Source organism: Gopherus flavomarginatus, chromosome 5 (genome assembly GCF_025201925.1).
Source record: "Gopherus flavomarginatus isolate rGopFla2 chromosome 5, rGopFla2.mat.asm, whole genome shotgun sequence".
Taxonomy (NCBI): Eukaryota; Metazoa; Chordata; order Testudines; family Testudinidae; genus Gopherus; species Gopherus flavomarginatus.
The window spans coordinates 52,354,399-52,373,666 of NC_066621.1; the positions used below are offsets into that span (position 1 = coordinate 52,354,399).

Here is a 19,268-nt window from a genome sequence, read left to right on the forward strand (position 1 = left end):
GCTGATAAGAGAAAGATGCTGACATCTTATCTCTGGTGACTCATTAATTCCTCTGCTTCTCTTATGCTTTAAACCCAAGTTCCCCCAAGTTGTCCTTTGCTGAACCCACTTAAATGCTCTAACTAATAAACACAAGAAGGAAGGTTTGAGTAGTGAGGGATCCTTCCACAGAGCCCTCCCCTGCAAAGATAAAACAGGTCTCTCTTCATCAGACAAAAATCAGACTCATTCAATGAGTTGCTTATTTATTCTGGACAGCTTCATATGTCCCTATTAGTAAGGAAGGCCTTTTGTGGAACATTTTACCAGTAATGCTGATATAGTAATATTGAGACCTGTATAACACCCTGTGTGGACACTCTTATTCAGGTATTAGAGTGGCTTTGTGTGATTTAGCTTAAAGTTAACCCCCTCCCCAAGTGATATAAAATAAACTGGAAAATGGCCCCCTTATACCAGAATAAGAATAACCACATGGGGGCCAGGCTATACAAGAAGAACTAATGGTTTACATTTGCCTCTCAAGTTGTACAGAAATAAATGCTTCCATGTAGCCAAGGCCTAAGGCAGCAATTCCAAGGATGAAAACTCAGAGGCCAGTCCTGTGGCCTGAGGGGTAGCCTGATGCATCACAATTAGGTGTCCAAATATCAGGGTACTTCATCAGGGCTTGCCCATCCCCACTATACCTCTAGCACTAGGAAATACAGCCAGATGCTGTGATTAGTAAGCAGGTTTCCCCAGGCATTTATGGTTGTTCTCAACGGAGGGTTAGGAGAGAGGGGGAGGTGACTGAAAGAATGGACCCAGATTGCATTTCCTATCACTGGGGCTAAGAAGGAAGAAATGCCAAACCCCTGACTCCAGGAACCCCTACAGTACAAATAGAGCCTCACTAACCTATTTCCATGGCATCTACTCTAGTTTCTAGCAGCCAGATTTCGATGTCCTTATAGTGAGTACTACCTAGTGCCACAAGTAGAGTCCCATTAGCAACAAAGGAAGGAACCATAGGTAACAGATTCATGTTGTTTAGAATACTATTGGAAGATGCTCAGATACCATGGCAATGGGCACAGTGTAAGAACCTGAATAGCACAGAACAGAAGTCAATGGGACTAGCTGCAGAGCAAGGTGCCATTCAGTGTGAGTAAGGGTGGCAGAATTTGGTCCTAAGTGACTTGGTCGGCATTGCTATTCCTAGTCACTTTGAATTGGCTTTCAGGAAGATCTCTGACTCTTCTGTGTTCCTTCCTCTCAAATAAGATGCTGCTCAGCTGGCACTCTACTCACAGGGCGCCCTTGTGTTAAACCATTCCTTTGTGTGGTCTTTGGCATTATTTAAATGCTCTTTTTAGTGCTGATGGAAGATGCTAGATGGATACCCTTAGACAATTAAGTGTACATGGCAAGATACAGTGCAAACTTCTCACACTGCCCCACATACCCTGTGCTGGAGGGACCACCTCTGCTGGGGAAAGGGTAATTCAGTCTCCAGGCTAATTCGGCCTTTGCCTTCTCTGCTGAGACAGTGATGGGGTGGGGAGGGTGTTTGAGGGTGTGTGTGTGTGTGTGTGTATGGACCTGTCCAGTAGAAAATGGACTTAGACTGCTGAAAGCTGATATATGAAACAGTTTGGTCTAATGGCATTTAGGATGGGCTAGGTTATACGGGAGCTCATGGATATTGATGGCACTGGCTGGAGCTAGGCCTGCTATAGGCAGGCAGCATTCAAATTTTCCCCACACAGCTCTTCCCATGCATTTCAGTCCTGTCCTGCAACATCCCTGTTAATCTGGCAGCTCCAGTGTAGTCTTTTGAACAAGGTACGCTGGGTCACACAGGCACAATGAGGTGTGTTAAGGATAGGTATAAGATCTTCATAGACAAAAATGAATGAGTTGCTAGCTCTGTGGGACATGGGCTGTCTCTTTGTGGATGTACAGTGCCTAGTACATTAGGAGTCTGATCTTGATTGGGATCTACCATAGACGTTATCAGAATACCAGCAATAATAAATAATAATCAACAACATGGGAAATGTCAGCAGCAGGATACATTTTTTGCCCGATAGGCCTGGAAATATTCATCTTGTACTGGGCTCCACTGTAGCTGAAATCTGGGAAGAAAGATCATTGCAAATCTGAGACTGATGAATATGTTGCTTTCTTGGAAGCTCTGTACACCATCCATAACTATGGCATGTCCATCCAGAATTTTCACACAGACAGTGTGACCCCATTCATTTATTACAAGAATTATCATTGAGTTGGGAGACTCACTTTAATGCATCAGCTGCTTGAGCCTTAGATGTGCAATAGTGCCAAAGCATCCCTTACATGAGAACCCATAACCTAAAATGGTTTCTCTTCAGCAGCAAGAGGTACTCTTCCTTGAAAGGAAAACAGTTTATCTGTAGCAATCTTTATACTCAATGGGTCGGACATCCTCAACTGGTGTAAATCAATGTCACGCCATTGCTGAATGGAGCTCTATGCGTTAGGTGAACTTTTCCTGGGGTGAGTTAGGTGAGTTCTCCACAGACATTTTCCTCATGCATCTCACATTGCATTGCTGACCCTCAGCTCCTCTCAGCCTCAGATTTCCTTTCTCTCTCTCTCACACACATCCCATTGCAAAACTAGGCAGAATGGAACACCATCAAAGGTCAAGTCTCGAGCCCTGGGTGGAGAACAGGAAAATTCAGAAAGCAATACACACACCATTGTGTTGCCAAGGAGAAGTAATACACACCCACCCCAGAGAATGTTTGATGATTCATACCATCTGCACAGCCATTCAGTGCAGTTCTTACCCTTGGGCTAGGGGTTAGTCATGGAAAGCCATCAGAATTCCAGGAGGTGGTCTCAGGATTTTACCATTTACTGGCACAGGGTAGTTTTGCCAGGTGGTGACAGTCCCTTTGGTTTCCTGTGCACAGACCATCATGTAATTCCAGGACCCAAGCCAACTTTCCTTCCTAACTCACCGCCAGGTATCTCACCCAAAGGAAACAGGTGCTTTCCGCAGCTGAAGAGCAGCCACAGGGAATGCTCTCACCTGCCTAGCAGCCATTAAGCAGTGGCCACCTCTGCAAAATGACCACAGTTGAGTCAATGCCAAGAATGTTTCCTCCTCTTTCATAAGACATCTATTTATTTTATAGATTTTTTTCACACAGCCACAGCCACATCAGTTTAGATCAGCTGAGGACTTCCCATCTCTTTTCTCCCCGCACCCTGACAACTCCATCAATGCTGTATGCATGGCTTTGTGGAGAGACCACACAATCTTGTTACTACGTCCACTATCTCTTCTCCCCCAAACTAACCTGTTGTCCACGTTTCCTTTGGATTGTAACCTTTCCAGGGCAGGGACTCTTTGCTTTTTATTTGTAATGGGAGATGCCCTGCTTACTTCTGGACTCTGTAAAATAAAATTATAATCCATCTATTCAAAATTCAGCAGCTCATCAACGCAGCAGAATCTGACAGATAAACCATGATGCTGTGTTCTCAAAATGCTAGAGCAGCAATTAAAACAGCAACAAATGTGCCACAAACCAAAAGCAACAACAAGCTAGATGGCTTCAGATCCTTGCACAGAATTATTCCCCACCCCAGCAGACCATCTCACCACAACACAATGAGGAGATCTAAGGCGGATGCTCACCAAATATGAAATCAGTGGCCATAAATAAAAGATGGACTGTGCCTTGTTCTGCCCAGTTTCCAAACCCAGAGAAAGGCAATAGAGTAACTGTGATTAAGAAGAACTTAATACTGATAGGCAAAGGATTATAAGAAAGCTATTTCCTCAGATTATCTTGAATCATAAAAGATATTTCATCACAGAGAAATGAGGAAATAAATGAGCCTAACCCTGGGAGAAAGGAGAGAGCTATATAACATCATGCTATGTAGCAATGAACCTGCAACTGGTTCAGGACTGGATGGTGCTGCTCAGACCTCAAGCTCAAACCCCAACCAGCAGGTAGCCCCTTACTGAGCAGCTAGTACCTACTACTCAGACACCAGAGGGGGTGCATTTTTAAGGAAACATGTAAATGGCAGGCAATGTGGAGTAAGTCTCCTTGAACTGAGTTCATTGTTCCACCAATGTCTTCCCACTCATTCAACCTCTCCCTGGCAGGCAGCCATATGGAATTCGTTCAACACATGGACAAATCAGTTCCAGTAAAATAATCCCACCCACTGAAACTTTCTTTGCAGACTCAGCCCCTCTCTCTTCTCTGGCATCCCTTCCATTAGTCCTATTTAAAAATTCATATAGGAACCCTTCTTGTGTCAGGCATTTTAAAATTAAAGATGGGCCTCAGCTATAAAGATTCAGATCTGAACTCCATCAAAGTTTATCGGTGCTTGGATTTGTAGGCATTGTTATTTGTACAGCTATTGCTTTAATTTGACCCATTCTAGCTAGAGTTGAAGTCCTGGCCCCAGTGAGGTCAATTGGCATTTTTGCATTGACTTTGATGGGATCTGAATTTCAGCCAGGGACAGTTGTAAAGCTTGAAACGGGATCAAGACCCCAGAACTGAACTTCAAGGTTGGGAGGCATTGGGATTTCAGCTGTTGCATCTGGCTCTGCTCCGAGTTTGCTTCCAATCAGATATGAAAAGCAGGTTTGATTTCATGATGATGTTTTAAAAGAAACCCTGCTCCTCCATCTGGCACAAAACTCAAAGTCCAAGTGGCAGGATCTGTATGACTCAGCCCACCCACAGAACAGTTTCTGATACTACTGAAGCTGTGTTTGTAGAGCATGTGACTCAGTTATTTCAAGCAAAGTACCTTGTACCTGATTTTTCTGGCTCTGCTCTAATGCTAATCTATGGCTCATATTGGCAATGTAAAACTTAGTTGTTTTATGTGCAGCCTCTTTCAAAGATGATTTACTGAGAACCAGTGATATGCATCTGGATGAAGTGGGAATCAAATTACTGACCCTCTGACTTTCATCAGAGCTCCACTGTGCTAGGCCCTGTACAAACACATTGTAAGAGCCGGTTCTTAGTGCAAAGAACTTACAGCCTAGATAGACCTGGCACGCTAAGGGCAGATGGGGAAACAGAAGCACACGAGGCCAAATGACTCCCCTAAGATCACAGAACAATTGAGTGGCAGACCTGGGAATAGAACCTGGATCCCCTGATTCTGTCCAGTGCCCTATTCACTGGATGAGGGCCCCACTCAGATGGGGATTGTGCTGTCAGAATAGCTTCAGGCTCATATACATTTTAAGCCAATGAGTACATGTGATACAAGAAAAATCTTTGTTACTAAGGGCCAGATTCTGCCCTGGGATAAATGCACAGAAAGGGAACTACTCAATGTGACCAAAGGTAGCTGCATCTGGCTCTCTCGGAAAAGGTATTTTGGTATGTTACAAGAAGAAATATTTCTCCAGCATATTTTATATTCACGATTGGCTGCCAGTGCTATGCAGCTTCATGGTCTAATAAATCCTGGGATGTCCAAAGTGGCTGTGCCTTGTGCCCAACCCCACTGAAGTTGAGGGCAAATCCACCCCTGGCCTCAAAGGGAGGAGACTCAGGCCCTGTGGAGTAGCTTCTGTGAAGGAACTGCCATAGGCACACTGAGGGCGAGGCATTCCAACAAAGACTCCTTTTATTTCCAAGAGTAGGATGTCATAAAATGACGACATATTTAATAGCAATACAGGGTGTGGGGAAAAAATCCCAGTGCAGGAGAACAGTCACTGGCTGAAGTTCTAAGATGATAAATGTCACGGATTTTAATAAATATACACATAGGAGTGGCCTCACTCAATGACTGTTGGGATCATTTTTCTACCAGCTGATTATATATATTTTACCAGATAAAATAGTAAGTAACAGTGCAGTTAGTCTGCCAGGGGCAAACTACGGACAGGACTGCAGGAATATTTTAAGGGTAAGAAGCAGATTGTCAGCTGGTGTAAATCAGTGTAGCTCTGTAAATGTCCATGTGCAGCCCTGTTTTACCCCAGTTGGGGTCCTTGCCCTAATTGTGATGCGCTGTGTTGCAGAAGGCTTCGTTTGGTTTGGGAACATGGATGTAAGCAGGGTACCTCAACAGCAGCCCAGGAGCATACAGCACAGCTTGAGAAGTGGGCTGCAGGGATGCAAAAGGAGCTTTAAGCCATCTTTGTGCTTTCTTGACTCTGGCACAGCTTCCTGGTTTGAAGCGGGGGCTGCTGCTCTTTCTCAGCTGAAGCAGCGGGCCAGCTCCCCCGCCTCTCCCTGATTTTGGGTAGCAGCACTCCCCTTCCTCCTGCATTAGTGAAGTGAGGCCACCATGTCCTGTTTCAATCTTCTTCAAACGCTAAGAGCTGTGTGCTGGTCTGAAGCTCTGCTGGGTAAATTATGCCAGTCAGGGATTGTGGAAGTGCAGGGAAGCTCAACCATGCCCCCTACACACGCACCAGGACTGCAGTGAGGGTGGGTCCTAGACTTTACATAGACTTTAATGTCAGCAGAGATGTCACACACATTAGGAGACCCTTCAGCTGTAATGCAAGGGAGAATCTGTGCAGTAGGGCCTAACAGAGACAAGATGCTGTGTTTCAGAGATACACAAGCAAGGAACAAATTGACAGGAGGGAGTACATTGCCCCCTCATGTTTGGTCTTAAAAAGGTAACAGACTGTACCTCTATTACGGTCAGAAACAACCAGGTGCAAGACACATAAGGAAGAGTTCTTATCATTTCTGCTGGTATGAAGTTACAGGACAGAATATTGGTTTTTTTTAAAGCTGTAGTTTTAAAAATGTGCTACCATGCTTTGAAAGAAAAACTTCAGCCACTCAAAGAAGGCTTTGGATTAAAATTATGGAGCCAAATCCTGCTGTCTGTCACTAGTCAGCTCTTGCTAGGGGACACAGTCTGAGTGCTCAGATGGCAGTGAGTATAATCTGCATGGATTAGCTAGGCAAAACTCTCAGCCTCAGGAATTGTAGCTATGATTTCTTAAAGTACGTTTTTCAGCCAATAGAGCTGTCAGTTGTAGAGCATTCCAGCCTGGGTGTAGCAAAGGGGGAACCAGGGAGACAAAGCTTGGATGCAAGCAGTGTGGAAATCTCTTTGTTTTCGTTAATAAACCTTTCCTTTTTAAGAAAGCCTGTGATAAAATATCATGACAGAGCTTGACTTTCCTTGCCCAAGTAAGGCATGATTAGAAAGCCATGTTTTTTCAAGGCTAATTATTGCTGAGTGAATATATGCACAATGCGTAATGATTTTAATGAATACACCCGCTTTTTCACTCATGGAGTGTCTGTTTGCCTGAAATATATTTGTTATGCAAGTGCCTTTTCACGTATTTGTTAAAGCATGGGTTAATCACAAATACTCACTATCCTGTGTCTTCACAACTATTTGAGATGGAGTAGAGTGTGGACAGGAAGGGGAGGAGCGAGGGCAGGTCCTCAGAGGAGAGGTGGTGCTGGGACAGGACGAGGCGGAGCAAAGGTGGGGCCTCGGGGGAAGAGAAAGAGTGGGGTGGGTTGGGCCTTGGGACAGAGTGGGGTGGAGCACCCCAGGGAAAACTACACGTCCGTGCCTATTGTCCCATTCTAGCACTACTGCCCCTCCCTCTGATTAACTACATTTCTCAGGGGAGTGACGTTTTCACATCAGAGCGAGGTAGCTCGGCTGACGTAACTGGTAGTGTAGACCAGCCCTAACAAAAAAGAACATGGCAGATTGTGTGTAACAGCACTGCCTGGTGACACCTGCCATAAGGGTAACAGCTTGTATCAGAGTAACTGGCACCATCATTATGAATAGTGAGATTGGCTGACCCTGAAGCCAAGTTATTCAAGCGGGACTAGTGATTAGGTATGTCCAATTTGAGCCATTAAAGAGGGGCCTGATTTTCAGGAAGTGCTGAGCAGCTACGCTCTGAAATTAGGCCCTTCTAAGGAGACTCAGGGTGGACACCCAAAATCACTAGTCACTTGACCAGTTTCGTCAATAGCGATGGCACCAGCTCAGTCAGGTATAAGTGGTGAGGGCTCAGAGTCTCTGTGCTGCGGGAGGCTGGAGAGCCTGTAAAGCTTGCTGCTTCTTGAAGGGGAACGATTCCCAGCCCCCAAAGGCCTAACCACAGCCTGCATGCACAGATCTCCCTGTTGGGCTAGGAACACAGTGTAAAGATGGGGCTTCCCTCTCCCCTACCTCAATCAGACATTGAAATTATTTCATTGTCTCGCTTCATTAAAGCAAATTGGAGTCAAGCTGACAGGTGAAGAGGCCGCACCTTGTGCAGCTTACAGGGAAGATGAGAAAGCTCATCACAATTAAGGTGTCGGTTTGCTGTGCCTTAGTCCAACTTTTTAATCAGACTCCCGGTTAAATGAAATTAGACTCCTGGTTAAATGTAGTTTTCAGGCTTCTTGCTCTCAAGCAACACAACCTACTGGTTGAGCAGGGTCAGCCATTCTCCACCCTGACAGGCAGGGTGGCACCTCCACCACTGTGGGAAAAGGAGGATGGAGTTGCCTGCTCCCACCCACCAGTGTCCGCTTTGGGCTAAGTTGCTCATCTCTACTCATTAACCTTTCCACTGCCAAGGCTAAGGGGCCATCACTTCTCCTGGCATTGCTGCTGATGTTGGTGCACAGAATAGTGATGAACTCCAGGCATACGTGCAGGAAAAGCTGTGCGTCCAAAGGGCTTTGATGGCATAGAGCCCAGACCCAGCATGTGCCCAGCTCTGCCAGCTAGCGCGCACTAGGTTAGATTTGTGTTGTGGTAGTTTGACTTATGCAGTACTGTGCTTGTCTGAGAAGGCCAGGTTGGGTGGCTGAAGGTTTTAGTGGGTGAATTCGTACACAGTGGAGCCAGTTGTCAGTTATGTTATGGCCCTTTCACACTGCTCTAACACTGCAAAGGGGCCTTAAACTGAGTCCCCCTGAGAATAGCTTGTGCCAGCTCCTCAGCAGATGTACAACGTAGCTCCATTGCAGTCAACTTACACCACCTAACAATTTAAGTGCCTGTGTGCAGAGGGCTGGTCAGGGACAGGGTTAAATTATATTGTGCTACAGCTATTCTGTGCTTCCCAGAACACAGTGGGAGTCCTGGGAAGCAAAGTAGGTTAGAATCGTTCTGAGGCTGTTTGAATTTACACAGGGAGCCAGGCAAGAGAGCCACAGAACCCAGAGCAGAAGGGTGATCTAAAGGCACCTTCCCCCAGCCCTGCACTTTCCTTGCCCACAAGTGAAGGAATGAAGTAAGTGAGAATCAGGCTCACGTGTTCTGTAATCCCATCTAACCAGGTCTCCTTGTGTAATGTGACTGAGTGACCCAGACTCTTGGTACAACCTCAACTGTATAATGAAAATTACTGAGCAGACCTTTTCCTCCCTAATAGAGGGGCATGTAACATAAATTTATCGAGAGAGGCACAACTGCTTTCTTTGAAGAAATTAACGTGCTGTCAAATGCAGTGGACCAGCAGCTAAGTTAACATGAACGGAAATGACACACATCCTGCCTAAAAAAAGCCCCTGGCATTTTCTACCAGGTGGAGCAGGGAATCCAGTGCCGCCACTGACTCAGCATGTGGCCTTGGGCACAACCTGTAATCTCCCTGCCTCAGTTTCCCAATCAGTAAAATGCAGATAATACTTAGTTGCTTCTGGTGAAGCTTTTAATTAATGCTTGCAATGTGATTTGTGCTACTCAGATGAAAGGCACAGCAGAAGTGGAAAGTATTACCCATTTTTATTGGAGTCCACCTGACACAATTATCCACCCTAAATCAACTCTATGTCAGACTACTAAAATAAGGAGTGTAACATTCTTGCAATTCCAATTCCTGGGCTAACTCATCCACTCCCCCCTCAGACTCTAGGGTTTGCATAGGGATCATCAATGGGCATGCTGTGAGCTTTTGCTGCTGGCTCTGGGTCTGTGGTCCAGCATTCCCCAGGGAAGGAAGGGGTAAGGTAAAAGGACCACAACCTATTCTGACATCCCAATAGCTTAGCAAGCTGAGATTCCATCAGTTTCAGTATATGATTTGCAAGTGCGAAGGACCGAAGAACCTTGGTGTGAGCGTGGCCATGAGTCCAACAAACCCGGCACTCTAGGTTTTTTTGTTTTACTGGTGTGGACGTGGCCTGGGTACAGTCAAACACAATGGAAAACCACAAGTCAGGATTTCCTCCATTTTATTGTGTGCTCCAACCTCATTCTTGCCCTTTCTGCTTGTAAAAATTCCCTTCAGAACATTAATGGAATCACTGTTGTCTTGACAAAGTCTTTGAAACCAGCATGAAGCAAAGTAGAGCATGAAATAATTCATAATCGCACCCCTCTTCTCCCTGGGGCAGAAAGCCAAATCCTTAGCCTTTAAATTCCAACATTATGAAAATATGAACAGTTTTTGCATAACTTCAGCATCTCAGAAACAGCCACTGTTTACTTGACATCATTTGTGGTTCTTCACTCCCTGTGCAAGAAGACTCCTGGAAACAAAGGCTGAAATGGGGGACGTGCTGGACCCAGGCTAAAGGGATTTCTAGCCTATGTATGAAATGCCTGAGGCTTCTAAGCTGTAAAGCAAGAACAACTTGCCCTTTAAGATGCTGCAGCCTGCTTATATCATTCCTCAGGGTGAGCACCTGCTAATTCATATCCAATCTATTTAGTATATTAACCTTATGTTGTGAATTTTGTTTATTTGCTAGGTAATCTGCTTTGATCTGTTTGCTGTCTCTTATAATCACTTAAAATCTATCTTTTGTAGGTAATACATTTGTTTTTGTTTTAATCTAAACCAGTGAGTGTTGAGTGCTTGGGGAAAATCTCAGTTTGGTTACCACAAGTGTGCATTGTTCTCTTCACATTAAACCCATCTACTGGCCAGATTTGACCAGGGCAGGATGGTATTGCTCTCGGGTCTTAGGTTGGGAAGCTGGTGGTTAGAGAGCCTGCATGTGACTGTAACTGGGTGTGTCCCTAGCTGTGTGAATGCTGGGGAAAGGGCAGGCTGGAGGGCTTTGCAGCTTGTCACAGCAGCACAGTGTGTGTGAGGGACCCCAGGCTTGTGGGGCTCAGTGGTACCCCAGTTCCAGGGGGCACCCGCCCCACTTTTGTCCATCTTCTGTTTTTGGTGAGTGGTATAAAGTGAATTCTTGATAATTGCTGAATGCCATGCAAAACAACATGGAGTTTAACCAGGAACTTAAAACTAGAAAAGAACTGCAAAGGTCGTGAAACGCAGAAGACTATGGTTTTTGCAATCATCCTGCTGCATGGCTCAGAAGTTACCTTCCTGACACCAGCCTTTCTAAACCCTGAGCCGAGCAGGTTTCAAACAACAGTTAGCTTAAAGAGTACTGCAGAAACAGGTAGGCCTTGTGTACATTTACAGCTGAACTGCACTCAGAATCAGCTCAGGTGCCACTGTTATTAACAGCCACTCGTCCTAATACTGATTCAATTTGCTTGTGTAGAGAAAAAAACATCTTTTTCTCAAGGCGCTGCTGTTTGCCCTATTTTATTCTAAGCAGTACTGCATTTGGGTATAAGGCTGAGATTGAAAATAATGCATTTGGTTTGGGTTTTTTTTACCTTTTTGAAGAAGGTAATGTCAGAGGCAGGTATAACTTAGGGTATGGCTACACTTGAAATTTCAAAGCGCTGCGAAGTATGAGTGTGGTCGGAGCGCCAGCACTGGGAGAGAGCTCTCCCAGTGCTGCACGTAAACCACATCCTCTACGGGTGTAGCTTGCAGCGCTGGGAGCCGCGCTCCCAGCGCTGTGGCACTGATTACACTGAGGCTTTACAGCGCTGTATCTTGCAGCGCTCAGGGTGGTGTTTTTTCACACCCCTGAGCGCGAAAGTTGCAGCGCTGTAAAGTGCCAGTGTAGCCAAGGCCTCCATTGGCTTTGCATTGCATTAAAATGTCTAGACCAAGTCAACCAGGCCCCATCCGCCCTTTTTTTAGCTAGACATTTCCCTGTATAAACTCATGCTCCTAATTCAGAGGGGTACATTCTATCATGTCACCTGAACTGGAATCCGTCTTTAACCTGGTGTCTTTCCATTGAGGAGGGAGTGGGAACCCAGAGAGGGACAAAAGATTCCTGCCTTATGCAAAAGATATATAAATGGGTGGAACAGAACAAAGCAGGAGCCATCGTGGATCCTTCCCTAGCTACCACCTGAGCTGTACCAGGGGAAAGAATTGTGCCCAGGCCTAGAAGGTGTCCAGTCTGAGAAAAAACTTACTAAAGCATCTCTAAGGGTGAAATTATCTGTATTCACTTTAATTAGACATAGATTTGCATATTTTATTTTGATTGGTGTCTTACTTTGTTACTGTCTGTTACTACTTGGAACCACTTAAATCCTATTCTCTGTATTTAATAAAAATCACTTTTTACTTATTAATGAACCCAGAGTATGTGTTAATACCTGGGGGAGGCAAACAGCTGTGCATATCTCTCTATCAGTGTTATAGAGGGCAAACAATTTATGAGTTTACCTTGTATAAGCTTCATACAGGGCAAAACGGATTTATTTGGGTTTAGCCCCCCATTCGGAGTTGGGCATCTGCGTGTTAAAGACAGGAACACTTCTGTAGGCTGCTTTCAATCAAGCCTGCAGCTTTGGGGCAAGTAATTCAGACCCTGGGTCTTTGTTGGAACAGACAGGCTTGTCCAGCTCAGCAAGACAGGGTGCTGGGGTCCCGAGCTGGCAGGGAAAGCAGGGGCAAAAGTAGTCTTGGCACGTCAGGTGGCAGCTCCTGGGGGCCGGGAGGAGTGTTCTATGCTCTAACCTGTCTCTCACACACATTCTATAACATGAGACCATCTACTACAAAGCATATAAGCCAAATGGCAAGAGCCGTACCCAAATAAAGCTTACTACTTAATGAAATAGGGCATCTGCAGCCCTTTTGAGACATCTGACAGGTATTACTGTTGCACAAATGTTAAAGTGCACATAGCGAGCCCAAGGAGAGCACATATTTAATGGTAGCATCCCTATTGCCATTCGCTGGAAGAGAGATGGAGCTCCATGTGCTAGCATCAGGCAACATTCTCCTTTTGCAAAAGTAGTTCTTTTGTCTGTGTGATGCACTCTGCATACAGTGGTACCTTTTGAAAGGTTATGACTGGGCCCAAGATGGGCCAATTGTTTGGTGTTGCGTAATCACTTGCACCTTTCCTAGACTACAAAGGCAGGATCTTTCAGGATTCATTTGTGCTTAACTTTTGTTGGGAGCCTGGGCAGGGAGCGAAGCGGCTACAGTTGAGGATGGGGCATTTTAAGAAAGCATATACTGTTTGATAGTCTTTTGCAGAGAAAAATTGTCAACAGTTCCTAAGAAATAGTGTGTTACATATAGTCAAGCTGAGAACTGAAGCCCATGCTTGGGGTGCTTTTATTAGTCTGGGTTTGGCATCACAAGCTGTACAGATTCCCACGGTAAAAACCCTAGCGTAATGTGAGTTGTGTAAGAGGTGAACATGCTGGTGGGTGGAGAGTAATTTTCTTGTGTAGGAGAGCAGTGATGCAGCAGAGCAGAAAATTGGGCTACAAAGAAATCTGGCAGTCAATGAACAGCTCACTTTTTGCAAAAGGCTTCAGTAGCAATAATTTGTGGGGGGCCGGGGATTGATGGGTTGGACACTTGTCCCATGTGAGTGACACTATTTCTTATTGGAGAGCATGAGGCTGCCACCTCGCACAAATGGCACAGCATTTTGGGACTAACTTTGGGATACCTTCCACTGGTTGTAAGAGGCTAGAACTATTTGGGATCACAACATGAACATGTGACAATAGCAAGTACAAAGACTGCTCTTAGTGCACTATTAGTGTTACAAAGATAAAGCATTTAGGAATGCTAAGGTTCTCCAATTTATTTTCAAGGTCTGTCCATGTCACTTTAATTTCTAGTTAAACTTTATGTGAGCAATGTGGTTGTGGAGTCGGAAGGTCTCAATGTCTCCAGTGTCTGTTTACATTTTGTAATTTTACATGGCATATTTGTATTTAAATGGTTGATCTGAATTCACTGCTCCATGGTTGTGGACTCACCTAGACAGCTAAAATGTTTGTTTTTATCTGTTCAGACCAATGGTGCATCTAGGCAGATAGCCTGTCTGCAACAAGAAAAGGGACAAGGTGTAGCACACTTTAACAGACAATTACATAACATACCTATGAGAAAATTCATCATAGCCTCAGGCAATCGATGCTCTGCTAATATCTTGAAGTAGAAACTTGTTTACTCAGCAAAAAAATACACATGTGACCCCAGCCATCCACACTGCCCTGGCTCCCTACCTAGTACAGGGTCATTGTCAAGGTTACTGCTCTCTATGTTCAATTCCCTGCATGGAATTGGCCTGAATTAGAATGGTCCTCTCCCACAGGAGGGAACACCTATAGCCACACTGTTTAATTGAAACACTTGACTTGAGAGATCATTTATTCTTAAAAATTTGAAGTGCTCTTCCTACCATGATAGGTGGTATAGCTGTAAATGTCAATTTAGTCTAGCTCCTGTGCCTGGGATTTTTTTTTTAATTCCCTACTGAATCTTTTTCTTGAATCTTAAGTTTTTTTGCTTCACTATTATCTGGTTAAAGTTAATAGAACACGCCTCTGACTCCTGGGCCTAGTCCCACTGAAACTAATTTAAACAAAGTTCCATCTACAGTGAAAATGATATTTTTACTGCCATAGTTAGCTGTGCACATAGCTAGCTACTTGGCCCTAGTAGGTAAGCTACTTTAAAAATGACTTGGGGATAAGGAAGAACCGTGGTCCCTGCAGTGGCAATCTACAGGTACATACACAAAAGATTACTTATTTTTGTTGAATAGAGGTTTAGAATTCAGTAAGCAAATGTACCAAGATGCTGCAACAGGAGACTTTTCTTCATCCACCTTGTTTTTATTGAAAATGTTTAAAGTTGTAGCTCTCCCTTCTGACTGGACTTGGACTGTAGGTCTGATCTGGTCTAGCAATTTCTCACACAGATAGCAAAAACCTCAAGTACAATAGTTCATGGCCCTATCTCCACCACTGCAGGATTATTCCCTGTAGTATATTTAATGTTTTGCCCATTTGAGATTTTTTGTCTTGGATTTCAGTCCCAAAGTTGCCCCAGCTGCCTAAAGGAATCCCCAAATCCTTGCCCAGACTCCGGCTGATGGACAGGACAGTAGATGGGGGCAAAGGCTCTACTAAAATTATTCTCTACTGAATCCACTCAGCCAGTTGCATGCTGTAGAAATCCAGGCATTTGTTTCAATATTAGATGGGAGAATTGGTCCTCAGAGGACCTAGCATACTCTGTGCTTGCAGTTTTGTTAGCCAGCTGAGTTACTGCTGATTGTTATTCCTCTCAAACTCAGGAAAAGCAGCACAATATCAAGTACAAGTTTTCCAAAAGGTCCACTCTTTGGCTGAGAACAAGCACAATTAGTTTTGGCCCTATAATTAGGCTTTTCAAGGATTAGAGGCTGCAAACATTTTAGAATGGAATTCAGTATACTTAACGTATTGCAAACAATGGTAAAATTCCATTTCTCGTTCCTTCTCAAACTCTTAGGCCTGGTCTACACTACGCGTTTAAACCGATTTTAGCAGCGTTAAACCGATTTAACGCTACACCCATCCACACAACAAGGCCCTTTATATCGATATAAAGGGCTCTTTAAACCAGTTACTGTACGCCTCCCCGACGAGAGGAGTAGCGCTGAAATCGGTATTGCCATATCGGATTAGGGTTAGTGTGGCTGCAAATCGACAGTATTGGCCTCCGGGCGGTATCCCACAGTGCACCATTGTGACCGCGCTGGACAGCAATCCAAACGCGGATGCACTGGCCAGGTAGACAGGAAAAGCCCCGCGAACTTTTGAATTTCATTTCCTGTTTGCCCAGCGTGGAGCTCTGATCAGCACAGGTGGCGATGCAGTCCCAAATCCAAAAAGAGCTCCAGCATGGACCGTACGGGAGATACTGGATCTGATCGCTGTATGGGGAGACAAATCTGTTCTATCACAGCTCCGTTCCAGAAGACGAAATGAGAAAGCATTTGAAAAAAATCTCCAGGCTATGATACAGAGTCCACAGCACAGTGCTGCATGACAAGCGTAACGGAAAGCCAAAGAATCAAATGGAGGGAGGGAGCGGGTACTGAGGACTCCAGCTATCCCACAGTCCCTGAAAAGCATTTGCATTCTTGGCTGAGCTCCCAATGCCTGTAGGGTCAAACACATTGTGTTTCAGGGTATATGTCATCAATTCACCTCCCCTCCCGCCCCCTGTGAAAGAAAAAGGGAAAAAAATCGTTTCTTGACTTTTTTATATGTCACCCTATGTCTACTGCATGCTGCTGGTAGATGCGGTGCTGCAGCAATGAATAGCAGCATCCTCTCCCCTCCCCAGTGGCAGATGGTAATGTACAAAAGGATTGATAGCTGTCCTCAACATACTGTGAGTGTTACTGGCTAGCCTCAGGTGAGGTCGGCCGGGGGCGCCTGGGTAAAATTAGGAATGACTCCCAGTCATTCCTGGTAGATGGTACAGAACGGCTGGTAACCGTGCTCATCATAGCAACTGGGGGCTGAGTTCCATTAGCCCTCCCACTTTCATGTCTAAAGAAAAGATTCTGTACTGCCTGGACTATCACAGCAGTTGGAGGCTGCCTCCCCTTCATTTTAGCTCACTAAAAAGTCAGTGTTTCTTATTCCTGCATTCTTTATTACTTCATCACACAAATGGGGGGACACTGCCACAGTAGCCCAGGAAGGTTGGGGGAGGAGGGAAGCAACGGGTGGGGTTGTTGCAGGGACACCCCCTAGAATGGCATGCAGCTCATCATTTCTGTGGGATCTGACACAGAGCAGCTGTGCTCTCTGGTTCTCTGATACACTGATTCTCTAGTACACTTGCCCCCTACTCTAGGCAGAACTGACTCTATTTTTAGATACATGTCTTTGCGCCCCCACCCAACCTCAGTGAAGGCCAGCCAGGAGCACCCATGATAGCAGCAGATGGTACAGAACAACTGATAACTGTCATCTCATCACCAATTTACAATGGCACAGCAGACGGTACAGAATGACTGGTAACCATCTCTGTTACCTTGCAAAGGCAAATGAATGCTGCTCTGTAGCACTGCAGTATCGCCTCTGTCAGCAGCATCCAGTACACATACGGTGACAGTGACAAAAGGCAAAATGAGCTCCATGGTTACTATGCTATGGAGTCTGCCAGACCAATCCAGGGAAAAAGGGTGCAAAATGATTGTCTGCCGTTGCTTTCACAGAGGAAGGAATGAGTGACGACATTTACCCAGAATCACCCACAACACTGTTTTTGCACCATCATGCATTAGGATCTCAACCCAGAATTCTAATGGGCGGGGGTGACTGCAGGAACTATGGGATAGCTACAGGATAGCTACCCACAGTGCAACGCTCCAGAAATCAATGCTGGCCTCTGTACATGGACGCACACCACCGAATTATTGTGCTTTGTGTGACTGCGTGCACTCAACTTTATACAATGTTTTACAAAACCGGTTTATGTAAAATCAGAATAATCCTGTAGTGTAGACATAACCTTAGTGTACCCTATGTTAAAAAAATTTTCCCCTAAGAGAGTTCAAGGCTAGAATGGATCTTTATATCTCGTCTGACCTCCCCTACCGCAGAGGCCACTACATTTCAGTTACCCTTGAATTGAACCAAACAGGTGTTTGACTGAAGCGTATCTTCCAGAAAGGCATGTGTCTTGTTCTGAACACAAGCTGGAGACTCCAGTTTCCCATGGTAGTATGTTCCATTGATTAAACACCCTCACTTAAAAAATTTGAATGACTTTTCAATTTCCAGCCACTAACTCATTAGGACACTTTTCTGGTGGACGTTAATCCCTTTAGTACCCTATTTCCCCCTTTAAAAGGTGTTTTTTAAATCTGCAGACCTGAAAAACTTGCACACAAGAATCGTAAGAGAGTTGTCTGAGACTTGATAATGTTAAATAAATCTTAGAACACCTAGGAAATTCCTGAAGACTCAAAGCGTGCCAGTAGTCAAAAGGCGCAAGAGCGATGACCTAGGTAACCATAGGTTGGCTATTTTGACCTCAATCCCAGGCAAAATAATGGAAGGGCAGATACAGGATTCAGTTAAGAACTAAAGGAAAAGAATATAGGTAATGCAAGTCAATATGGCTTTAAGTTTTGTCAAACCTGACTTCATTTATTGAAATTACAAATTTTGCTAAGGGTAAATGGTTGCTGTAATATACTTAGGTGCAATACTCAAATACAAAATTCTGATTACTGATCTTGTACAGTGCTAATTTTTTAAGTGCACAAATGGCTTAGGAGCAAGCTGACATCTCAGAGTAGTTGGCAGTTGGGAATCATCGAATGGGGGTGTTTCTAATGGGGTTCTGATGCTATTCAAAATTTTGATCAATGATCTTCAGAGGAATATAAAATCACTGCTGATAAATTGTGTATGACAAAGGACAGGGGAGTCATGCAGAAGGATCTGGATCACAGCATAAGCCACGTCTTTTTCCTCCCCCCCTTTAATTCAGCAAAATGCAGTTTTGTATCTAGGAACTAGGGGTGCAGGCCATACCTACAGAATGGAGCCCTGTATCCTGGAAAGCAGTGACTGACCCCTAAAATCCTTGCAGAGTGGACAAGTAACTCTCTATGAGCTCTATCCAGCTGTGGCAAAATGCTAATTCAATTCTTTGGATGCATGTACAAGAGGATGGAAGTGATTTTTACACCTCTGTAGAGGGCATGGGTGAGATACTAGAATACTGTGTACATTGGTCTATATTTTTTAAAAGATAGTGAAAATAGGAGAAGGTGCAGAAGAAAACCACGAACAATTTGAGGACTGGGGAAAATGCCTTCCAGAGACTTAGAGGTCAGTCTTAAAAAAATATTTTTGTTGATAAAATAATTGAGGTGACTGGATTACAGTGTGTAATGTTTGTTCCTAGCAGATATTTAACATCCTATTACCGATGGATAGAAATTACTTCCTTACCTGTATGAGTACATCATCCTGCTTCTTGCCAACCAGAACATCTTTTTAAAAAAAAACCCATACTCATGTTTAGCATGAACAATTGTACCATCTCCATCTAGTAATGGCCTAAACCATTTCTAGGATTTCTTTTGTTCCTAGCATACTTAAAGATAGAGGAAATTCCATGGCTGGCAGAGATAAGGACA

General features: G+C 44.5%; 1 protein-coding gene across 7 annotated transcripts in view; it reads left to right on the forward strand.

The window, feature by feature from the left end:
* SLC22A18 (solute carrier family 22 member 18) overlaps nt 1-19,268 on the forward strand; it is a 224,632-nt gene that overhangs the window by 168,837 nt on the left and 36,527 nt on the right. Inside the window, exon 13 of one of the 7 annotated variants that reach the window (XM_050953714.1) lies at nt 10,496-10,812. The exons of the other annotated variants lie outside the window; for them this stretch is intronic. Coding sequence (XP_050809671.1) covers nt 10,496-10,544 — 49 coding nt within the window. The 3' untranslated portion in view covers nt 10,545-10,812. Of the gene's footprint in view, nt 1-10,495; nt 10,813-19,268 lie in introns of those variants that run through there. 7 annotated transcript variants of the gene reach the window in all.